We start from the raw sequence: 23,873 nt of genomic DNA, 5'->3' as shown, positions 1-23,873 counted from the left end.
ATTGATTGTGTATTTGCTTCCTAATGTAACATCAGGTTTTACACCACAACCTTAATAGCTGTTAGCCTAAGGTATCACCTTTCCTTCTGTACTGAACCACACTGGTTAAGATTAGATCTTCTTGTCTTTCACTCTAGTTGCAGCAAAGCAGAGAATTGTTCAGAAAGGACAAGGCTTTCTTAGATGAAGGACTGGCCTTAGATCCCGAGGTACTGCTTCAATCATTCACCAAATATTTATTGAGTGTGTCTACTGTAGATCAGGAACTAGGTTGGGCACCATTTGAAAATGCAGGTTCTAATTTGACAGAATGACTCATGGTGCCTTGTGACATAAATACCTACAGGCTAAGGTGGGCCCCTTTTAATATGATTCTCAAATCTCACTTCTAAATAGGAGAATAGGTTTTTAGTTTTCCCCAAATAGTAGAAAGGAGTCTGAATACAAGCCTAAATTAGGAAATCTTGCCCCAACCTGTTCAGAGGAAGTTCAGTGGGGATAAGGAAACTTGTTTTAAAAGCTCCTCTCGCATTATTAGAACACATACTCATAAATACACACACTGAAGAGTTGTATGCTTCAGAGCCGGCAGTGCCCTGGCTCTGGGAGAATAAAGTACCACCACTAGTGCTTCTTCAAACATGTTCAAGGATTATGTAGATAAAACACCAACTCTACCAGCGCTCCTATCTAGACTCTAAAAAAAGCTTAAATTATAAGTGGATGGGTAAACCTAGAAAGAAAAATACCTTCTTTTTCAACATAAAAGAGATGTGCTTTTGTTTATATTAATATCTGGGTGTTATATTAAAAACAAAAATTTTTTAAATATTGTTTTGGGAAAAATAGCCCATTTTAATTAAGTCATTGAAATACTTCAAACTCCCCCACCCCCACCCCAAGGAAACTATGTTAGGAAATGTTAATAATACATAAAACACATTAATCAAGCATAATTTTGGATGGGTGTTTTAGAATAAGGTTAGTAAGTTTCTAGTAATAAGCTTGAGGCTATTTAGTAGAACTTGCTATAAAGATGGAAGAAAACCACAAAAGTCAGATAGGTGTCTTATTTTTTAATTAGCTCATGTGCCCACAAAAAACTTATAAAAATCCTATTTCAGAAAAATTAATTATGGTATTAGCATTTCTTTTAGAGTTTCATCAGTAGATAAGTAGGCTCTTTCCTAATAAATTTTCAGTTATTTATCTAAAATGGACACGCAAAAGCAAATGACAAAATGATTTCTATTTTAGCATCTGTTCTTCTTATCCTAAAAGAATAACCAAAGGGGGCCGGCCGAGTGGCGCGATGGTTAAGAACTCGCTTGGGATGCCAGAGGGCCCCGNGCAGAAGACTTTATCCAGGTCAGAAATCTGTTAATGCTACATAGTGCTACTAAGATTACAGTGATTGTAAGCACATTAAGACAATGGTCTATGTCCATTTCTATTTCCCCAACATTTAGCTCAGTACCTGACACAAAAGGTTGAATAGATGTATCTGTATGGTTGGAATGACTCCAGTTTACAAAATAGGAATACCTGCTTTCTGCCAAAAATTGCTGTTCTGTCCTAAATCCTTATCTTTTAAGCAAGATGACTTTCCAAGTTAATATGCTCTACAGGACTAATTTCTAGAAGTTGCGAAACTTCCCTCCCAGATTTTTTAAGAGTAGTGGAGTGGCGACTCGTAGTCCATGGGTAACAGGCACTTCAGGCTTCATCTTGCACAAATCTATTTAATGGAGATGGGCAGCAGGATGTTTCACTATGATTGATTAGTCCAGGAGCCTGTCAACACTAGGTGGAGAAGAAGCCACCGTCGTTCTTTCGGGAGTAGCCTCCATTGGTAGCTGCAGTGTGAGGGGACACTGCGGAGAAAAGAGAAAGAGAGCTGTAAATTTCAGATCCTTAGCCTTTTCTGGGAACCTGTAATCACCTATACATTTATGGGTACTATGGAGAAGGTTCTTGTAACAGCTGGAAAACTGGCATATAGAGGACAAATGGGAGGTAGCTAAAGGCCTTCTACTCCCAGGCTTTTCCACTTCGCTGGGAATTTTTATCTCCTAGACCGAAGACTGCATTAGAGGCTCTGAAATATTGAATGCATCCCATAGTCAGCATGTCCCCTGATATTAGTCTATGTGCCAACTTAATCACTGCTGTTCCAAGACCCTCAGTTATCCCCCATATTCCCTAATAGCCAATCACTTCAACTCCCTGGTTCCTGGGTCCATTTAGAAAAACTCTTGCACCACCCATCTACCCTTCTAACCCTTACCTATGGAACCCTGGATGCTGTGGATGGAGTCCTTCTTCGGGTTGATCCAGTGTCTGATGTTAGCTAGGAAATTGATGGGGGGTAGCGGAGGAGGGGCTAAAAATTCTCCAGGGAATTGAATCTTGATGATTCTAGATGGTATGGAGAAGAACGGGAGAATGCAACCAATTAAAAGGAGAAAAATGAGGGAAAGACAGTTGCATGCAACCTCAAAAATGAAGTAACCCAAGGCCCTTTTTTACCCTCTGGAATTAATGGAAAAGTTTGTTTATACAGACAAGCACAATCTTGGAGGCTCTCTGTTCATTTTAGATAATAAAAAATATTATTTACAGGTACAGATGTAAAACATACAGAAATCTGAACACAAATAAGTACCTATTGTTATTTCCCAGGTGACACTTTACTATATATGATTAGATGGCATTGTTCTCAGTGGGGGAGGCTGCACCTCCACCACTTACCTGTGGGTAACCTGGGTGGTCTCCGGGTGTGTCAGGATCTCACTTTTGTTCTTGAATGCCTCTAGGTGGTGATTGTACAAGGCTGCTAGGCGGAAATCCAGGTCATCCTTTGGTATCTACAGAGGAAGTCAACTTCAGGGTTAACTCACCACCTCTGCCCCACCTCCATGTGCTCTAGTCAGGTTCTGTTGGGCTCTACTCTTCCCCCAAAGCCGACCAAACCCTTTTTGGGCCTGAGATCCACCAACTCCTTACGCACCAAATGGCACATGATGACTTGTCAATATGGAGTTCTCTCGTGTTTGGATCTAAGGAGTAGTGAACTGTCTCTGACTTGGGCTTAATGGGTTTTGCCTCATTCGTGGTTATATTCAGCCTTTGTTTTAATCAGAAGACTGAGAAGTTTGATGAGAAAATTATTTGCTCCAGATAATTGACTGAAGCAAACCCCCAAGCCTTCTGACTTCCCAGACTTCAGATAAATCGGTATTGGTTTTAGATTTGGTAGTATCTTGGATTGGGGACCAAAGGAAAGATACTAACGCAGTCAGGGACAGACTACCTTTCAAAGAAGATATGAAGGAGTCCAAAGTAGATGTAAAGAGAAATATCATTTCAATGTTAGGCACCTCAGGTTTAAAAAAATGAGCATCCCGCCTTATGGAGGTGATCGTGGGAGTTGAGCTGAGCCGACTCCAGGGTTGCTGTAGCTGAGCAAGGTGAGCCGGGTTCTTACATGGCAATTTCTGTAAAAGAGAAACCACACCCAGGACCTGGTTACCTGGTTATCTGGTTACAGGTCCTTGCTGCTGTGGTAGCTTCAGCGACATCCATTCCTTAGTCCATCCTATTTGTTGTTGTTTATTGTTTAAAATTATTTTTTAAGTATAGTTGGTATACAGTATTATATTAGTTTCAGGTGTACAATATAGTGATCCGACATTTTTATACCTTACAATGTAAACACTCCACTAATTCTAGTAATCATCTGTCACTGTGCAAACTCATCACAATATTATTGACTACATTCCCTTTCACCTTTTCACCCATCCTCCCATTCCCCTTCCCTCTGGCAGCCATCTTTTTGGTCTCTGTTTCTATGAGTCTGTTTTTGTTTTATTCTTTTTTTTTTTTTAAGATTCCACATATAAGTGAAACCATATAGTATTTGGCTTTCTGTGTCTGACTTATTTCACTTTACATAATACCCTGTAGGTCTATCCATGTTGTTGCAAATGGTAAGATTTTGTTCTTTTTTATTGCTGTATAATATTCCATTGTGTATATGTACCACATCTCCTTTATCCAATCATCTATCGATGGACACCTAGTTTGCCTCCATATCTTGGCTATTATAAATAATGCAATGAACACATAGGCGCATATATCTTTTCAAATTAATGTTTTCATTTTCTTTGGATAAATACCCAGAAGTGGAATTGCTGGGTCATATGACTGATCTGTTTTGAGTTTTTTGAAGAACATCCTATTTTAATTCAATCTCAGAGGAATATCTGCAAAGAGAAGAATGATGTGGGGCAAGACTCCACAGACTTTTGATCCTTCTAAGTCTTCAATCTTAGAACTGACAGAAATGGGCCAGGAATACAGACAAAGGGGTGAAGTGGGAGTGGGGGGGCGGGCAAAGGGGAGGAGCAGATAAAAAAGATTATGAGTTCAGGTTTAGACATCCTGAATTTGAGGAAAAGGTAAGACATCCTAATGCAATTAACAAGTAGAAAACTGGAAGTGTGCAACTTATTGGAGGCGAGCTCAGGACAAGTAATAGAAATGTGGGGGTTGTCCACATGAAGTAGTGGTCGAAGCCTGCAAACAGGAGTGTGGCCCAAAGGGAAGAAGTGGTTCATGTCTGCACGATATAACGGGGGAAGGAAGGGAAAGGACACTAAGAGGAAACCAGAGACAGGGGAATCAGGAAAGTGCAGTGTCTAAGCAGGTGAGAAAAAGATTTCAGTAGGCAGGGAAGGGTCATTGTGACTGCAGGAACATCAAAGAAAAGGTCTATTGGACAGTCAATCCTCTAAATAAAACTTCACAAGTATGGATGTGAAAAGCATATAACTGATTTCTTCATTACATATGAAATGTCATTGTTTCCCACTGTGTCCCTGGTACCTAGCACAGCGATCTAACTGGTGTTCAGAAATGAAGCATTGGTTGAATCAATGACCGAATTCCAGTGAGTATAACTATAACCTAGTAGAAATGTCATTCAACCTATCTATCTGATGTTGGAACTATCTCTCCCCCTCCCCCATATATGACAAAGTGCTGTGTGATTCAGCTCAATTATATATTAATTGAACAGTATGTACCAGGCATTGTGCTATCACCAAGAAAGATGCAGAAGGAAACAAGAAAACTACAAATATACATGATGCAAGCATAGGCAGCTCTCCCATTCCTTGAAGGCTACATAAGCCTCATCATCTCTATCAGCAGAAGGACAAGATTGTCTTCCACAATAAAGTCAAGCACGGATGCCATTTTCACATCCACTTTCATTCCACTTTAGAGAAAGGGAAGTCTCTTTTACTAAAGAATAACCCTTCTACCGTGAATCCAGCCCTCCCCTGTGCCTCAGAGACCTGCAGCATCCTGGCATCCCCTGCACCCAGCTTCTCTCTCATTCTTTTATCACCGTCTAGCTACCACTATCAGCTTCCCTAAAGAGCCAGACTTTTCTTCAAGATTCATCATTTACTATCTTTACTTCCTTCCCCTTTCCATCCCCTCTTCAGTCTGGCCTCTGCCACAAGCACCCACTGAAACTGCTCTTGCTGGTGACCAATGAGCTTTGTGGCTAGACCAGGTGGATCCTTTCCAGACCTGATCTTATTTGACCTCTGCAGTTTCTGGCACCATGATTCTGATTCTCGCAAATGTTCTCTCAACCTCCTGTGGGTCCAGCTCCTCTTGGCTTTCCTCCTGCTTCTAGCTGTTATTTCTCAGCTCCTTCCTTCTCTGCCCCTTACACAGTGGCATTCCCCAGGGGGTTAGTTTCTGCTTTTCTTACGCTCACATTTGCTGGATGAGCTCATTTCCTCCTATGGCTTCACCTACCATGTGAACACTGTGGCTTCCATGTAAACATCTTCAACCCAGAACTTTCAGCCATGCTGCCTACTATTCATCCCCACTTAAATGTCCCACAGGCATCACACAAGCAACACCTGCATAATTGATCTGAACACCTCTCTCCAAACCTGCTTCCCCTGGATGCCTCGTTCAGTTAATGGCATCAATTAAGCCCTCAGAAACTTAGGAGTTACCCTAGACACATCCGCTCTTTGGGCTCATATCCAGCCAGCCACAAAGTCCCATCAGTTCTGCCCTTTGCCTCTCTCACATCTGCACCTTATCACCATCCCGTGCATCACTGCCTTAGGTCCATTCTTCCTCCTGGAGATTGCTCCCTCCTGAGGCTCCTGCCTCCTGGCTGAGCCCTTTTGTGCCCCTCCCATCCTATCCACTGCCACTTTTGCTTTTTAACACCCACCTATTGTGTCACTCTAGTGCTTAAAATACCAACATGATTCTCCAGCACCGCCAGGATGAAATCCCAGCTCACAAGCATGGTGTACACAGCACCCCAGCCCAACAAGACCACTTCTCCAGCTCCTGCTCGCTCCACTCCTCCACCTCACACCGACACTCCAGCCATTCTGGACTCTTTGGCCCCTAAACAAATCACCCTCCCTCTCCTTTCCAGGTGTATGTATACTCCCGTTTCCTTTGCCTTCAATGTCTGATTCCTGTTTCCTGCTTCCTAACTCACATTCCACCTACTCCCTCACCTGGCCCAGCTAATTCCTATTTCATTGTCAAAACTCACCTGCTCTGGGAAGCTTTCCTTTAAGCGCCCAGTTCTCCTGACACACTACATACAACTGTCACAACACATGCTATTGTGGGAGCATTTTTGCTACTGAGATATCGGTCTGGCTTTTCCACTAGAGTTTCTTTAGAGCAGGAGCTATACCTAATTTATATATCCTCAGTGTTTAGCAGAGTACTTGGTAGTAAATAATAAATATTGAATAAACAAAAGAAAGCTCTTTGATTTTGTCATTAAGCCACAATTACTATTTAATTCACCTTATTTTGCACCACTTCAAGCATCCCAAACACTTCTACCAGATAAAAAGATCATCTAAATTCCCAAACCACTGGCACACATACACAAACACATTCCAGCATTAACCAGAAGACAGAGATGTATAAAGCAGGACCTGATGGCTTTTCGAGGATTCTCACTCCATATCTCATTTATCTTCAGAGAACAGTTTTCCAAACAGGGCCAAGGGTGGCTTGGTAGAACCTGGACCTGTTTAAGCCCCATTATACCAATCATTGCTATGGGCAGCGAGAGCCACTTATTCTTCTGGACTAGAGCTCTACTTCCCTCTGCTTAAAAGCACCTCTGAAACGTTAGCAGACCTGAATACGGGGACGTGGAGTCAGGTAGAAAACAGACTTCTGTGGTACCTGACTCTGTCCTCATCAGAGTCCTTTCAGTTACCATCTCTGCCCCTCACGCGGACGGAAGAGTGCCATCGACCCTGCTGGGGCTCTGCTCAAGAAACCACAGTACCTCGGAAGCCCGCAGTTTTCCCACGTAGGAACCATCGTTATCCAACGTAGGGTGCTGGAAAGGGTCTCGGGTGGGAGGCATCGTAAAATGCCCAGCGAGTCGCTCTTAAGAGGGATGGGAGGCCCGCACAGCCTCACATTAACTTTGCACGCGGAGGATCCGGGTCCCAATTGTTTGGAACGCCCACTTTCGGTTGCCAGGCAACTGTCCTACTGTGTCTGTGACTGAGGTGAATTCCCTCCGAGAAGAGCGCCACCTGGCGGTTCAGCGCGGGAGGCACCTCGGGAGGAAGCTATAATGCCAGGAAAATAGGGAAAGCGCCGCGGAGCGTACCCAGGACCTTGAATTTGCACTCGTGAGCACTAGGATAAAAAACGCCAGCCTCCCGGCGTGCAGGACTTCTGCAAGAGATTTCAGTTGACGAAAGAAGTGCTAAAAGATTACTCAGAAATTTCCTTTTCTCTCGCATTTAACAAAAGGGTTTTTCAAAGCAATGACAGAATGGGGATGTCCAGAGACTAAGAACCCACGTGTGGTGCTTGGAAAACTCTCCTTGCTTAAACCCGGTTTAACTATACGAGCCTTAAGGCTTCGCATCGAGCGGGTTGTAAAGGCACGGATGGAACTGGCGGGACGGAAGTAAGATCTCCAGAAACGGCTGCCTTTGCAGTAGGTAATACCTACCGGGGCCAATTTTCTAGGCTGTAAGTTCTCGAAAAGAGGTGACATCTCACTCTTTCTATCGCTTCATACACAAGGAGGTGCTTAGTAAGTATTTGTCTAACACCACATCTGCAAAATTAGAGATGCTCATAAGTAGGCCATGGTCCGAAAGGGCAGTGGGAAACATGAATTTGGTGGTGATGCTTCTACCGCGTTCTTTAAAAGAGCTCTGTGCCCGCCTGTTGGGCCGGTTGCAGACCCCGGGCGCGTGCACGCCCACGCGGCGCGCGCCAGTGGCGGCGGCTGCCATGGCGACCCGCAGGTGAGCGGCAGAGCATCTCGTGGTCCCTACCCCACCCGCGCGGAGGCAAAGAGGAGGCGGTTGCCAAGGCGACGTGGGTAGGAGGAGGAAAAGAGGAAAGAGGAAAGATGGGCGGCCTTGGCGTAGCCGCAGGGAGGTGACTGAAGCGAGCCCAGCCCCTTGCATCCTCCCCCTGTGAACCTCCCTCCCCTTTTTTTCCGTCTTCTGCCAGCGCGGTAGCGGCAGCCGCAGCACCTGAGCCGCTGCTGCGACTCGTTGTGGACAACGCTATGGCTGAGCCTGGGCGCAGCCTCCAGCCCTCTGCCCGAGGCAGGGGAAGAACTGAGCGGCGCACACTCCGGCTTCTGCGGCTGCTGCTCTGGGTTGGGACCGCTTTCCAGGTGACTCAAGGAGCGGGACCGGAGCTCCATGCCTGCAAAGAGGTACTGTCCTCCCCGACCCGACTCCACGTTAGTCAGAAACATCTTGGAACCCAGCGGAGACCTTGGGGACCTAGGCACAGACAGTTTAGTTTCAAAGGCCACGGAGTTTAGGCTTCTTTGGGGATGGGGGGGAGGAGCAGATTGGCGTCATGGAGAGGCCAGCCCACTAGAAGACTCATGAACTAGAACAGATCATCCTTACGGTTTGGGCTGCTGGACTCGGGGAGACAGGTCCCAGCTCTAAGGAGCCCAGGAGGGATCTGGGTCCCTGGACTCGGGAATAAGGGAAGGAGAATGACTGAAATTACCTTAAAAGTGGTTAAAACCAAAAGATTATAAGCAGAGGGGCAAAATAGAAAGTGGGAAAGGGGAAGAGGGGTGAGAAAGGAGTTAGGAAGGCCAGAGGAAAGTGGTGGAGTGAAGGGGAAATCCTTGTGGTTTTATCATGGCTTCAAAAAAGGAGATTGAAGGGACTGAAAGATCCATCACCTGTCTCCCCATGTGCTTTGCTTAGTATACCTGACAGCACAACCCCCAGCTTTGACCCGGCTTTGAGTTCTGTACTCTCTCACTTTCTGCCAATCTCTATTTTCCTTCTCTGGACCTCTGCTGACATATGTCATAAGTCTTTTTCAAGGTGTTTCTAAAATGCTCATAATTCAAACAATAGGTAGTGAATGTCTTCCAGCCAAAAAAAAATGTCTTTTGAATGTGTGGGGTTTTTTTTTTTGAGGGACACAAAAAGGTATTAAGGAGTAACAAAACTCAGTAGTCTGTATAGTATTGAAATAATATTTGGTTGTGTTCTGAGTAACTTTTTTTAACCATATGACGGAGGCAGCAAAAAATATTTACAAGAACTGCATTGGGGAAGGCAAAATAAAAGTCGTTTTGCTTATCTATGTGAAATGTAAACAACTTTATAATACATCAAGACTCTAGCCCTGTAAAAGTAACCCCAAATGTTATACTTGGCTAAGGTTTTGAGAGGTTGAAATTTTTTTTTAAGTTGTCAGTGTTAACTGGTTAGCAGCAACAACCCCATCCCATATGGAAGTATATTATTATGAAGATGTTCCAACCATTAGACTGCTTACAACATAACAGATCATGAAGAAGTAGGAAGGGGGAGAGGTGAGAATTTTTGTGTGAATAAAGATGTTTGATTTCATTCATGAATATGACACAATTAAGTGACCCCTGTCCGTGGGACTTTTGGTAACTTTTATCAGTCCCAATGACTGCCTGCCCTGGGCCATCTACACTTCCACCCAGCTACTTTATGACCTGTTTAGAGATGGCTGGGGACAGGATGATTTTGTCAGTGACTGTGACTTACTGGCCTTGGTGGCTTGTGGTCTCTAACCAACCAAGATAATCAGTTCAAACAAGTCCACTTGCCTAAGAATCCAACATGGGAGTCTCCTGAGTGAAAGGTAAGACTCTTACAATCCAGCTACCACTTCTTGTTGAGGTCTCCGTCAACAATGGAAAATGTGACATTTAAGAAATTTAACACTTCATATCATCTTGGTTTGGAGGGAGGGAAGAATATTGACACTTGAGAACTCTAACTTGTGTATAAATTTTGCCTTTAGTCCTTTTTAAATGACTGACAGTTGCCTAAGCAAAAGGCCTTACCACAGAGAGTGAGCTTAGGACTGTAGAAAGCTGTGGACCTCAACATAGCAGGGTTCCAGTCCCTGCCTCTTACTTACCACCCAGTGTTTGGAGCTATAGAATAGGTATTTCAATAACACCTACCTCAAAAGAATTTTTTTGAGGACTGAAAGGAAAAATACAAATAAAACACAAATTAGAGTTACCTAACCCCCTTTCCTGTTCAGCTTCTTTACCAGTAGATCCACACCCCTTGCCAGAGTGAAAGTGTCTTAGGACTCGTGCTCATTGACCATGGGCGTCAGCAAATCCTGTTTACTTTCTCCTTGAGCAAATAGTGGCCGCTGAACACACTTGACTTCAAAACAGTAAGGAAGAGAATAAACCCATTATTATAATATTCTTCATTTGGCAATATGAACTGACCCAACAAGTTTCGGGGCTTCCAGCCCTAAATGGTGGAAAACCAATTCAGGGTAGAGTAGCCCTTCTCTGTTCTTAATCTTCACGTGAATTTCTTGTGAGTCTACATTAGGTGTAGGGACACATACCCTGCAAGGCTGACCTTAATGACAATGCTGTGCAAGCCTTGTTTCCGAAATCTGAGGCATCTTTCTGGTCTAATCAGGAAACAGATAAGTTTAGCTTGTGGCCTAAACTTGTGGCAGAGAATAGCAAGTTCTAGATCGTTAAACGTGAGCTGGGGCTTGGCATTCCTTCAACAGCTTTCCAATCATCCACCAGTGGAATCAAACATCCTGTACAGTGCTTGTCTTCATGAATCATTTCTTTAGCCCTCCCTGTGCTAGCCCAGGCTAAGTGCTGAGAGCCAAAGAGCATTTCCTATAGCACTATGAATCTAACTAAATCAAATGAGAGAGGAGCAGAAACCTGCCTTTAACAGATCTGCCTCATCTGAGGCTTCAGTGCTAATTGCCCCCAAAGGGACTTCCCAGTCTGTATTGAAAAGCCTGTAGGGCTGAGGAATCTGGCAGACATGGATTGGAATAAGATTTGTTGAATGAGTGATGACTCTGCCACTTAGTAAGGATGCTGCTACAAGCAAGTTAATTAACTTCTGACAGCCTCAGATTCCTGATCTGTAAAATGGGGGTGGTCATACCTACCTCATAGGCTGTTGTGAGGATTAAGTTAAATTAGATAACACTTGTGACTAGTACATACCCTCAACATGTCATAGGTGGTTAAGAAATATTGGTAGGCAGAAAAGCTAAGTATAAAAATAGTGACATATAAATGATGATGAAAGGTTAACATGTGGTAACCAATGCAGGAGTGGCAATATAGAGGTTGATAGGAAAGGAAGAAAACTTATTTAAGCAGTTGGCACTTGACCTGCTTTTGGAATAATCAGTAGAATTTCAATGAGCACAGATGGAGGAAGGGTGCTTTCTAGATAGAGGAGCCTGAGGAAAGGTCCACAGGTAGAAAATATAAAAATGTAAAAGACCCTGGGAATTTCAGACACGCTGGCTGAAATGTAGAGTAAGTGTGGGTTACACTAGAAATCAACCTTAGAAAGTCAGAGACTAAGTGGAGAATCCCTAAAGGATTTCTAGTGTGGACGGCGGCCTGCTCAGAGTGGATTAGCATGAATATGAAATAAGCATGGTTGCTGTAGGCCAGAGCTGAGAGCAGAGAGATGAAAGCAAGCGGACCAGTTCAGAAGATTTTACTGAGGTCAAGGAGAAGGTTAACAAAGGGACTGCCCTGGGATGGTGGCAGTGGGATAAATGGGAAAGGATAGATATGAAAAGTATGCTGAAGGTAGAGGTTAGAGGATTTGGCAATTGATTGAAAGTGTATTGTGATGGAGAGGGGCAAGCTGAGGGTTTCTGTTAGGATTTCAGAGTGGGAGGAGCTACTAGCCAGGATGCAAAAAGAACAGCTTTGGGAAAAGAGTAATCGCCTTTCATAGTTCTGACTTCTCTGGGATCAGCTCTGTACGAGGTGGGAAAAGTCCTGAGAACAAGGTGGGAAAAGTCCTGAGACTTTGGCATACTCGCTCCCAGTACGATCATAGCTTCTAGACTTTTACAGTCCTTTCTATATTTGTTCTAACACATCATTCAAGGTTTGAACTCCACAAGGAAATGATCTAGAAAACAGTCAGGACCCCTGAGCTTTCAGGAAATATTTCACCAAAAACAAAAGATTTAAAATGACTGCTTTGGTTTGGGAACCCTCAAGGTTGGATGTTTAAAACATCCTGCCATATTTGGTGAAGAGAAAATTAAAATTCTCCATTTATCATGACGTACTTATAGGGTAGCAAGATGGACTGTTTTTGTTTACAATCAGAGAGGGTTAAAGAATAATAGATTCTTGAGATCTGAAGACATCTAAAGAGTCATTTTGTCTATTCTCCTGTCTCAAGGTACAAGTAACACCAAAACTGAACGAGTCTAATAATCACCTGACTTTACTTTAAAAATACTTTAAAAATTACAAAAGTGACACATTTCATTTGCAGAAAAATTGGAAAAATATAGGTAAATAAAAAGATGGTTAAAATCACCTATTATTGTATCACTCAAATTATCTTTTTTTTTTTTAAGATTTTATTGGGGAATTGGGGGAGGGGAATAGCGCTGGGGAATCGGGGGAAGGGGAACAGACAAGTTGCTGTCGTTTTGTTCTTCAGTCTAGTTGTGGAAGACGTTGTTTCACTGGCCCATGTTGGTATTATCATTGCGGTCTTCCCGGGTGAGGCAGATCAGTCGCCGGCCTCTGGATGGCCGCTCACAGCGGCTCTTGGCAGCTGACACTGGCTGCTGGCCTCTCACACTGGCTGTCAGCCATACACGGTAGCTTACGGCAGCCCAACTGCAGCAGGGGCTGCAGCCTATGCCGTCGCTGGCAACTCACAGCAGCCCAGCTCCGGGTCGAGCTGTTGTTCACCATCTTAGATGTAGAGGGCAGTGTCACTGGCCCCATTGGGGGATCTGAACCGGGGCCCTGCTACTCAAAGCTGGCGTCCCAAACCAGCTCTTAACCAATGTGCCACTTTGCTGGATTCAAATTATCTTTTTTTTTTCTTTTTTTTTTTATTATTGGGGAATTGGGGGATGGGAACAGTGCTGGGGAATTGGGGGAAGGGGAACAGATAAGCTGCTGTCATTTTGTTCCTCAATCTAGCTGTAAAGAACCTTGCTCCACTGGCCCAAGTCGGCACCATCATTGCGCTCTTCCCGGGCGAGGCAGATCAGTCGCCGGCTTCTGGACGGCCACTCACGGTGGCTGCTGGCTACACACGGTAGCCCATGGCAACCCACTGCCACAGGGGCTGCAGCCTATGCCGTTGCCGGCGACTCGCAGCAGCCCAGCTCCAGGTTGAGCTGTTGTTCACCATCTTAGCTATAGAGGGCAGTGTCACTGGCCCTCTTATGTGGGATCGAACCAGGGCCCTCTGGCGTCCCAAGCCAGTTCTTAACCATCGCGCCACTTGGCCGGCCTTCAAATTATCATTTTAATGTATATATTTGTGAGAGTGAACAGGATAGTTGCACAGCATGGGATCTGGATAAAACTAGATAGGCTTGGTTCAATTTCCAGCTTCTCCCCTTGAGTAACTGTATGACCTTGGGAGACTTATTTAATCTCCTCGTGCCTCAATTTCTTCATCATCAAGTTGGGAATATTAATAGAGTACATGCATATTGCTTAGAACAGTTCCTGGTGCATAGTAAATACTAAATAAATGTTAGCTGCAATAGTTAGATTTTTTGCAAAAGTATAATTAACATGGTCTTATAACAGTAAAAAATTAAGAATTTAATGGTGGTAAAAGTCAGTTGAATTGAAAAGGAAAAAAGAGTAGATGTGAACGATATTCTGAGAAAAGAGCTGATAGAACTTGGCAAAGAGAAGCAGGAGAGCATAGTAGTTAAGAGTCTGGAGTTGTGCTGTCTGGGTGTGGTTGCCACCAGCCACATGTGGGTATCGAGCACTTGAGATGTGGCTAGTGGTATATGCCAGATTTGGAAGACTTACTTACAGTAAGTCTTCGCTTAACATCGTCAATAGGTTCTTAGAAACCAACTTTAAGCAAAACGCTGTATAGCAAAACCAATTTTACCACAGCCTAATTGATATAAACAAGTTAAGTTCCTACAGTATATTTCTGGTCACAAAAATATCACTGAATTTCTAAACAAGGACCCAAAACACTTCTAATATTAAACATTGAAATAAACATGAGCTATACATACATTTAAGGAAGATTAATAGAAACCACTAAGATAATGATTTTTCAACCTTTTTATCTAGTTCAGGGTCAAAGGTGGCTACAGCCCATACCGGCAGCTCAGGGCACAAGGTGGGCTCCCACCCTGGACAGGATGCCCCCTTAAATTTCAGGGACACTCACACCCACACCCACACTCATGCAGATTGGGGCAATGTAGACATACCAGTTCATCTCATGTGCACATCTCTGGAATGTGGGAGGAAAACGGAAAATTCAGACAAAACCCATGCAGACATGACGAAAACGTGCCAACTCCACACAAAATCAATTTTCTTTTTCTCATCAAGAACAAAACGATGCTGAAATATTATTTGAGGACCAGCTATATCTCAATATTTTATACTGATTACATGTTGACATGATAATGTTTTAGATATTATCCAAATAAAATGTATTAAAATTAATTTCACCTGTGTCTTTTTACTTTTTTTAATGTTCCTACTGGAAATTTTTAAATCTGGTATGTGACTCACGTTATGTGTCTATGGGACAGTGTTAGCCTGGAGTAATGGCCGTGCAAGTCTGGCTCCTGCAGTCGAATCCTAGTCACTGTTCCAGTTACATTATGTGGGGAAAGATAAGTCACCTCTCCTCGCCTCTATTTTTCATCTGGAAAACGGGGATAATTTAGTTCTCATCTTTTATGGATTGGTGGAGGATTAAGCAAGATAATGCTTAAAGTGCTTTAACACTTTAGCATTGAATTAAGCATAGTGCTTCATAAATATTGTGCTTGTTACTGTTTTATGATCTTTTTTTTTTAATGTAACAGGAAATCATCCTGTCATTAAATGGTCTTGTTTGACATCATTTTAAGGGGGAGCTGGATGAACTGCTCTCGCTAATCTCTAAAGCCAACCCTTTCACTTTGACCGCCCCCTTCAGGCCCGTCCTTTTTACCTTTTTAATGTAGATTCAGCAAGTCTTCCTTCATCCTCAAGTCATCCATTTTCCCCATTTACTGAACCATTCCTAACAATCTTCACATGTACTATTATTTTTCCTAGCTTAAAAAATAGGCGGGGGGGGGGACCCCAACAACTTCTCTTGAGTGTCACTTCCCCCTCCAGCTGCCACCCTTTTTACTGCTCCCCTTTAAAGCAAAAGCCGCTGAACATCTTGTCTATAATTACTCTCCAAATCCACTTTCCCTTCTCTTTTGAATCTACTCCAAGCTGACTTTCAGCTCCACAACCCTACCAAAACTGGGCTTGCTCAATCCAGTGGTAATTTCTCCATCCAGATCAAACTTCACCTGCCAGCATCTGGTAGAGCTATGATCACTTTCCCCTCCTGGGGACATTTTCTTCTCTTGGCTTCCAGAGCAGCAACTCTCCTGGGTATTTTTTTTTCTATCCCCTTGGTGGCTCCTTCTCTGTCCCCTTGATTGATTTCCCCCCTCATGTCATTGAGCTCTAAACCCGGCAGCTCCCCAAAATTCAGTCAACCTTCCCTCCTTCCCTCCCTCTTTTCCTTTCCTTTCCATCTCTCTCTCTCTCTCTCTCCATATATATATATATATATATATATATATATATATATATATACACTATATAATATATGTAATATATTATATATATATCCTCTTCTATTTTCATTCCCTTCAATATCTCATCCAGCATCATGTCTTTATACAGCATCTGTATGTCAGTGACTTCCAAATTGATACTTCCAGTCTAGATCTCATCCCTGAACTCTAGACTTGTACATCCAGCTGCACAAATGGCCTCTCTATGTACCTATTTGATTGGCAGCTCAGATTTACCATGTCCCAAACACCTGATTTTCCCATCACTATCCAACATGTGCCTCCCAGAATCTTCTTCATCTCAGCTAATGGCAACCCCATCCTTCCAGTTGCTCAGGCCCCAAGTCCTGACTCCTCTCTCTCCTGCTCCCTATATCCAGTTTATAAGAAAATCTTGTTAGCGCTATCCTCAAAATATACCCAGAATTTGACCGCTTGTTACACCTCCACTGCCACTCATCCTGTTCCATGACACCATCGCCTCTCACCTAGAAGATTACAAAAGCCTCCTGGCTGGTTTCTTTGCTTCCACCCTGCCTGTTTACTGTCTAGTGTTCAGCCAGAGTAAACCTATTGAAAATAAGGCAGATTTTGTGTCTCCTCTGCTCAAAACCTTCCAAAACTCCCCATCTCAGAGTAGAAACCAGCTCCTTATATAAGTAATGGCCTACAAAGCCCTACGTGTATACACAACTTACTTCTCTCCAGCCACACCAGCCCCCTTGCTATTTCTCCAACATACAGGTAACCTACTGTCTCAGGGTCTTGGCGACTGCTGTTTTCTCTGCTTGGAAGGCTCTTCCCCCAGGATGTCTGGCTAATTTTCTAATCCCCTTTAGGTTTTGGGCACATCTAACCCCGTATGCATATTTGGTGGATTCAGTTACCCATTAGAGTTTTCCTTTACATTAGGGATGAATTGTCAAATGAGGGGCTTAATGCTGCCTTAGATACTGGCGGGACTAACTTCTGAGAAAAAGGACATTACCAGGGACTATCTAGCCCTATGGGACTTAGATAATTTCTGCAAATGTAGGCCTTGTTCATACTCTGATCACCCAACAGTGGAGGTCTTCTTTGCCTGTGTACCCCTTATTTTAAAGAGGATTGTTAGCTAGAAAACTAAGTAAGCAAAAAAACTAAGACTGTAAGGTTCTTACAACCTTAATTTAGAAATGGCTTCTCCCCAGATAACCTTTCAATAAAAAAGGGGATCTGTATCAGTTAGCTTTTGCTGAGTAACAAACCGTCGTGAGACTTAATGGCTCAAAACAGCAACCATTTTAGCCCACAATTCTGTAGGCTGACTGGGTGGTTCTTGTGGTCTGGAGCAGTTTGGCTGATGATCTCTGTTGGGCTGCCTTATGTGGCTGTGGTTAGCTGGTGAGTTGACTGCAAGTTAGATGATCTAGGATGGCCTCGCTCAGAAGTCTGACAGTTGTCAGGCTGTTGATTTGAGTCCCCAGGTTCTCCTACAGGTGGCTTCTCATTCTCCATCAGGCTAGTTTAGACTCATTTATGCGATGGTCTCAGAGTTCCAGTGCAGTAAGAGAGCAAGCCCCAATGTGCAAGCTCTTTTCAGGCCTCCACTTGTGTCATGTTTGCTAATGTCCTACTGGGCAAAGTAAGTCATATGTCATGCCATGAAACAGACGTCACCTCTTGATAGGAGGCCCTGCAAAGTCACATTCGAAGGGGTGAACATGTAGGGATGGAAAGAATTTGTTGCTATTTGTACAGTACACCACTGTGAAAAAGCAGAGCTGATACAGATAACCACTCCAGTTGACTTAGAATTATAAATTTGGTTAAATAATGTGACAGAAAAGTAAAAGATATGGTGAGAGATTATTAAAAGGAGAACTAATTTACAGTACATCACAGGATGTTTTATATACTTTCAGCATCTTTCTGGAAAGATGACAGCTGAGAACTTTTTTTTTTTTTTTTAGGTTTTATTGGGGAAATGGGGGAGGGGAACAGCATTGGGGAATTGGGGAAGGGGAACAGACAAGTTGTTGTCCTTTTGTTCTTCAGTCTAGTTGTGTGTGGAGGATGTCACTTCACTCTCCCATGTTGGTATTATCTTCCCGGGTGAGGCAGATCGGTCACTGGCCACTGGATGGCCACTCACGATGGCTCTTGGCAGCTTATGCTGTCTGCTGGCTGCTCATGCTGGCTGCCAGTCACTCACGGTAGCTTATAGCAGCCCACTGCAGCTTCACTGCAGCTTATGCCATTGCTGGTGACTCACGGCAGCCCAGCTCCAGGTCAAGCTGTTGTTCACCATCTTAGCTGTAGAGGGCGCAGCATCACTGGCATGAGGGATCTGAACTGGAGGCCCTGCTGCTCAGAGCTGGTGTCCCAAGTCAACTCTTAACCAACGCGCCACTGGGCAGGCCCTGAGAACTTTTTTTTTTTTTTTAAGATTTTATTGAGGAATTGGGGGAGGGAACAGTGTTGGGGAATCGGGTAAGGGGAACAGACAAGTTGCTGTCGTTTTGTTCTTCAGTCTAGTTGTGGAGGATGTTGCTTCACTGGCCCAAGTTGGCACCATCATTGCGCTCTTCCCGGGCGAGGCAGATCAGTCGCCGGCTTCTGAACGGCCGCTCATGCTGGCTGCTGGCTGCTGGCCGCTCATGCTGGCTGCTGGCTACATACAGTAGCCCATGGCAACCCACTGCAGCAGGGGCTACAGCCTACGCGGTTGCCGGAGACTCAAGGCAGCCCAGCTCCAGGTTGAGATGTTGTTCAGCATCTTAGCTGTAGAGGGCAGTGTCACTGGCCCTCATATGTGGGATCCGAACCAGGGCCATCTGGTGTCCCAAGCCAGCTCTTACCCAATGCGCCACTCGGCCGGCCCTGGCCCTGAGAACTTTTAATCACTGTGTCTGTTGCTAGATCACTGCTTCAGGAACATAGCAAGAAACTAGAGCACAGTAGGGAAATATCCTCAAGGAAAGCATACAAGTATTGATTTGGGAATGGAACTGACCTCCAGACTGCCTTCCTTCCTCCAGATCTATTGAATACTATTTTAGATAGTTTTACTATTTTTGTAACAATGATACTTTCTTATTCTAAAAATTCAAGAAATACAGAATGCGAAAAAAGACATAAAACTAACAAAATCTCATAACTGTAATGAGGTTAATATCACTGTAAACATTTTATTACATCTTTCCAGACTTTTTCTCTATACTTGTAGATTTTCTTGGGATTTTCAGGAGGGAGGGGAACTTTTACTTTTCAGCTTATACCCTTTGCACAATTTGGACTGTTAGCATGAACAGGCAGAAAATAGCATGGTGGTTACAAGCCCAGCTGCCTGAGATCCTGCTTTTTTATCAGCCAAGTAACCTCAGATGGGCTAATCAATGTGTGTCTTAGTTTCATCATCTGCAAAATGGGGATTCACTCAGGAAACTTTGAGTGTCTACTATGTGGCAGGCACTAGAAATACAGAAATGAATAAAACGGACAAGAATACCAGCCCTCAAAGGATTTACATTCTAATCAGAAGAGGTGGACAATTTAAAAAATTATACATACAGAGGGTGCCAACAAATGTATACACATTTTAAGAAAGAAAAAAAATGTATTAAAATTGTAATACTCAATATATACCGATAACAAAAGATGAATACAAGTCACGTTTGACTTCTGCAATAATAAGAGGTGCTCAAAGTGGTTACCATCAGGATAATTTTAATACAGTTTTTTTCCTCTCTTAAAATGTGTATACATTTTGTTTGGCACCCTCTGTATATGCACATATATATATATGTAATATATATATATATATATATCAGATGGTAAAGATGCTATGGAGAAAAATAAAGCAGGAAAGAGGAGAGGAAATGGTGTGGGGTAAAGTAGGGGTGCGATATTAATAGCACCAACCTCATAGAGTTATTATTGTAGGGACTACATGAGTTAACACATGCAGGACACTTAGAACACTCAATAAATGTGAACTGTTATTATTATGAGTATATATTACTTTAAAATGTAAAAGTAAATGACAACTTTTAAACAAACGCATGTCCCCAGGGACCTTTGATTAAAATCTTACATCTTCCTTTAGTAGTTTTGGAAACTTCAAAACGGGGATATAGTTTTTTCCACTTTACAAGTGAAAAGTTACGTTGTTCAGCCACATCGATCTTCTTTCCATTGCTTAAGCACCAGACTCTCCTGTGCCTGCAAGACTGTCCGTTCATCTTTACCCGCCAAATTCCTTCAATCCTCAACTTGCCACTTAAACTCACTCCTCAGAGAGGCCTGCTCTAACCTCCCCAGTCTAAATTAGGTCTCCTTGTCATAAACTCTCAGCATATTTTTCACTTTTCTTTAATAGCACTTAACCGAATTTATAAGTCAATTGGAATGGCTGTGTGTAAGTATCAGCTCTGCTTTTCAAGCCAAACTCCTCCCCGAGGACCACCTAGGCAGGGAAATGTGAGAGAGGAGAGAGGGCTGGGCATAGTGTGTAAAGTGTAACTGAATCCATCAAATCTGCATATGCCTTTAGATGTGCCCAGAAAGCATTTTCCTGAGAGCCATTACTCTAACCCAGTCTCCTCTCGGGTAGAGTGGAGAGCAGTGGCCATCTCCTATCTACTGACACTTCTATTTTACCCTAAGATAATCCTTTCAGACCTTAAAATGCTACCTATTTCCAGAAGCCCACCCCTGGAAGTAGCTTTCACCCGGACTCCATAGCATGGGCGAAGAGTGGAGAGTTTTTACTCCTGGCTAGATGGAGGGGGAAGCAGCTGAGAGGGGATTTAGAACAAGAATGATGTATAGGGATTTTTTTATACTGTTTGCTGTAGAATGAGCAAGCATTCTCTCTATTAGTTGTAGTAATAACTTCCAGAAACTCTCTGAGGTCGCTTGGGAGCTCTAGATGGGGTCTTTCAACGCCTGCTGAAATATATTCTTGAAATGTTTATATCTGTACAAGCACATCTGTCTGTTATTTTTCCTTTCTGTACAAATCAAATAAAAATATTTGTCCTAGGCTTTATTTTACTGTTTTCATTACTATAGCTCTACATCTTTTATTTTTAACAACTAAATTGTGATTCATTACATGCATGTGCCATCAGTTATGGAAACAGAAACTTGACGAAGGGTCTATTCCAGTCATTTACACGCTAACCGTACTGGAGCGCACACCCTCTTACCTGTATTGACGCAAACTTGTTTGAGTCTACCTGTAGAATAAATTCTTAAAAGTAGAAATTGTGGGTCCAAGAGTCTAAGGGTTTAACATTTCGATAGATGTGTGTCAGGCCTGCACATGGAATTTAAAAGACAGCATTAGTCTTCTCCATCTGCAGTCAGGAGGAGGAGGGAGGCTTCGGCTGTGAGAGCTGCCGCCGAGTTCATTCTCACTTGGGAATCACTGAGACACAGAGGGCCCAGCTGGAGAGCCTGTCGCCTTTATCAAGCTGCCAGCTGGTCCCAGTCAGGGCAGACGGACCTGATGGCTCATTTTGCCCAATTTTCTGAAAATAATTTGGTCAAACTCATAGCTTTTCCTCAGTCTGTATTGTTCCTCTGCTAAGTGATAAAAATTGTACCGTGTGTCACGTTGCTCCTTAAGCTCTCCTCACACCAGAAAGCACAGAACAGATAATTATCATTAGTGCTTGACAGCTGTTGAAAGAAAATATATTTTTCATGTTTCCTAGGCTCTCCACTTTTCAAATTCCTTTAAGTCTGAGAAGCCTGATATGTTATTTAATTTTCTTCTTTATTTTGTTATGTATTAAAAGCATTTTAAAAAGGCCCACAGCACAATGCAGTGTGAAAACTAGATTGAATTTCATAGACTTGGAGTGTGATTTTCTAAATCTGAATCTTACTGATGGTACAATATAAAAGGCAATAATAATAATAATAACAATGACAACAATAATTGGGCTTTAATGTAATAAGCTTGCATACTAATTGGAGTATCCCTTTTCTTACCCCATGCAAAACAAGAAAGGAAAACTATTTCTGAATTAAAAAGGAAACTGAAATTGGCAAATTTTCTGCTTGAAATTGATTACTTCGCCCTCCAATCCCAAGCATATAAAAATAAAAGAGTGGCTAGTAAGCCACCAAGAAAAAAAAATAAAGGGAGCATCAGTTATATCTGGCTTTGTTCAAATTCTCCTCTGGATGGCTCTGTCAGGACAGCAGTTGGGAAAAATCAGGCACGACAAACCCTGAGCTATAAACAGACTAGATGTTCCATAAACTTTGAATTAATGGGTCAACTTATTTTCCTTGTAAAAAATATTTTAAAGATTAATGCTAGAGCCTCCATTTACAAATATTACTCAGCTGTGTAAATCATCTGTAAAGGAAAAGAAGGAAGGGGCTGTGCCTAAATACAAAGTAAGTAACAGGTTAGCAGGAAGTCAGAAGATACAAAGAACTAGGGGGGGAAAGGCAGAGTTTTAAAAGAGCATATGGAGTTTTTAGTCCTGGGTTATCTAAAAGACTACTCCTGATTCTTATAGTCACCAGCTAGTTTTTCCCATGTGGAGATGGGTTCGGGTAAGATGTCAGAGGAACGTGTGACTGTGGTCAATGCGCTTGATCGTCTTTAATGCAGGCAATCGCTAATAGGCTCTCATTTTTGTCAGATAGTGAGTAACTGAAAGGAGTGGGCATGAATGAGTATGAGCAGATAAAGGTGACACCCCTGGGAGCATGCAAATAGATCTCAGGAGCTTCTCTGCAACAGGAGATATCCTTTTAAGTTTGAGATAACCTAAAAACTAAGGTTTTAAAAAACAGTCATTGCTATCATCCCATCTCTATGAAAATCTAATTTTATACTTGCAGAAACTGAAGACCAAGCTGATCAACAAGTTGTTTCACTCTGGGGAGTATCGTTCAGATATAAAATTGTGACCTCATAAAATGCTGGGCTGGCTGAGTGGCATGTTGGTTATGAGTTGGCTGGGGATGCCAGCTCTGAGCATCAGGGCCCCAGTTCGGATACCACATTAGGGCCAGTGACGCTGCGCCCTCTACAGCTAAGATGGTGAACAACAGTTGGACCTGGAGCTGGGCTGCCATGAGTTGCTGGGGACAGCGTAAGCTGCAGTGGAACTGGCCGGCAGCAGGCGTGAGCTTTCGTGAGCTGCCGTGAGCCGCTGTGCGCCACCGTGAGAGACCATCCAACAGCCGGCTAGCGACTGCCTCTCCTGGGAAGAGCGCAATGATAATACCAACATGGGCCAGTGAAGCAATGTCCTCCACAACTAAAATGAAGCACAAAAGAACAGCAACTTGTCTGTTCCCCTCCCCCAATTCCTCAGTTTAAAAAAAAAAAATTCTGGTGTTGGGTGGTCTTACTGGTCATCCAGACCAAACGTATCCTCACCAGCTCCCTAAAATAGCTGAGTGGGTGTTTATCCTCAGATGGTTATGTTGCTTAACAATTACAGATGTTTAAAAGAGAATACTTTTGGGCCGGCCGAGTGGCGCGATGGTTAAGAACTCTCTTGGGATGCCAGCGGGCCCCGGTTCGGATCCCACATATGAGGGCCAGTGACACTGCCCTCTACAGCTAAGATGCTGAACGACAGCTCAACCTGGAGCTGGGCTGCCGTGAGTCGCTGGCAATGGCGTAGGCTGCAGCCGCTGTGGCAGTGGGTTGCCGTGTGTAGCCA

General features: G+C 43.3%; 2 protein-coding genes across 5 annotated transcripts in view; one reads left to right on the top strand and one right to left on the bottom strand.

Moving 5' to 3' along the window:
• Positions 1–1,356: 1,356 nt before the first annotated feature.
• CFAP276 (cilia and flagella associated protein 276) lies at positions 1,357–7,531 on the bottom strand. Of its 2 annotated transcripts, none has more exons than XR_002122543.1 (5): positions 7,367–7,531; positions 3,314–3,497; positions 2,752–2,867; positions 2,288–2,418; positions 1,357–1,874 (listed from the first exon to the last, which is right to left on the bottom strand). XR_002122543.1 is itself a non-coding variant. In XM_019630639.1 (5 exons), exons 1-5 carry the CDS (start codon positions 7,445–7,447, stop codon positions 1,804–1,806), a joined length of 516 nt encoding a protein of 171 aa, XP_019486184.1. In that variant the 5' UTR covers positions 7,448–7,531; the 3' UTR covers positions 1,723–1,803. The 2 variants fall into 2 exon arrangements, 1 of the variants encoding a protein (XP_019486184.1); XM_019630639.1 differs by having other exon boundaries at positions 1,723–1,874; positions 3,381–3,497.
• A 957-nt stretch (positions 7,532–8,488) lies between these two features.
• The window catches only part of ELAPOR1 (endosome-lysosome associated apoptosis and autophagy regulator 1), a 79,876-nt gene continuing 64,491 nt past the window's right edge, over positions 8,489–23,873 (top strand). The window contains exon 1 of one of the 3 annotated variants that reach the window (XM_019630636.1): positions 8,489–8,773. In XM_019630636.1, coding sequence (XP_019486181.1) covers positions 8,621–8,773 — 153 coding nt within the window. In that variant the 5' untranslated portion in view covers positions 8,489–8,620. The remainder of the gene's footprint in view (positions 8,774–23,873) is intronic. The other 2 variants (XM_019630637.1, XM_019630635.1) reach the window with 2 other exon arrangements.

This window comes from Hipposideros armiger, unplaced genomic scaffold (assembly GCF_001890085.2).
Source record: "Hipposideros armiger isolate ML-2016 unplaced genomic scaffold, ASM189008v1 scaffold_924, whole genome shotgun sequence".
Classification (NCBI taxonomy): Eukaryota; Metazoa; Chordata; class Mammalia; order Chiroptera; family Hipposideridae; genus Hipposideros; species Hipposideros armiger.
The sequence above is the reverse complement of the archived record's forward strand: the minus strand, read 5'-3'. Positions and strand labels throughout refer to the sequence as shown.

Bases quoted from the DNA above. Each gene is read 5' to 3' on its own strand.
- CFAP276 (XM_019630639.1), bottom strand. From the start codon at position 7,447: ATGCCTCCCACCCGAGACCCTTTCCAGCACCCTACGTTGGATAACGAT. The intron at 3,498-7,366 runs GTACTGTGGTTT...TCTCTTTTACAG, and splicing joins GAAAACTGCGGGCTTCCGAG to AAATTGCCATGTAAGAACCC. The intron at 2,868-3,380 runs GTGCCTAACATT...CTTCCTCTGTAG, and splicing joins CTCATTTTTTTAAACCTGAG to ATACCAAAGGATGACCTGGA.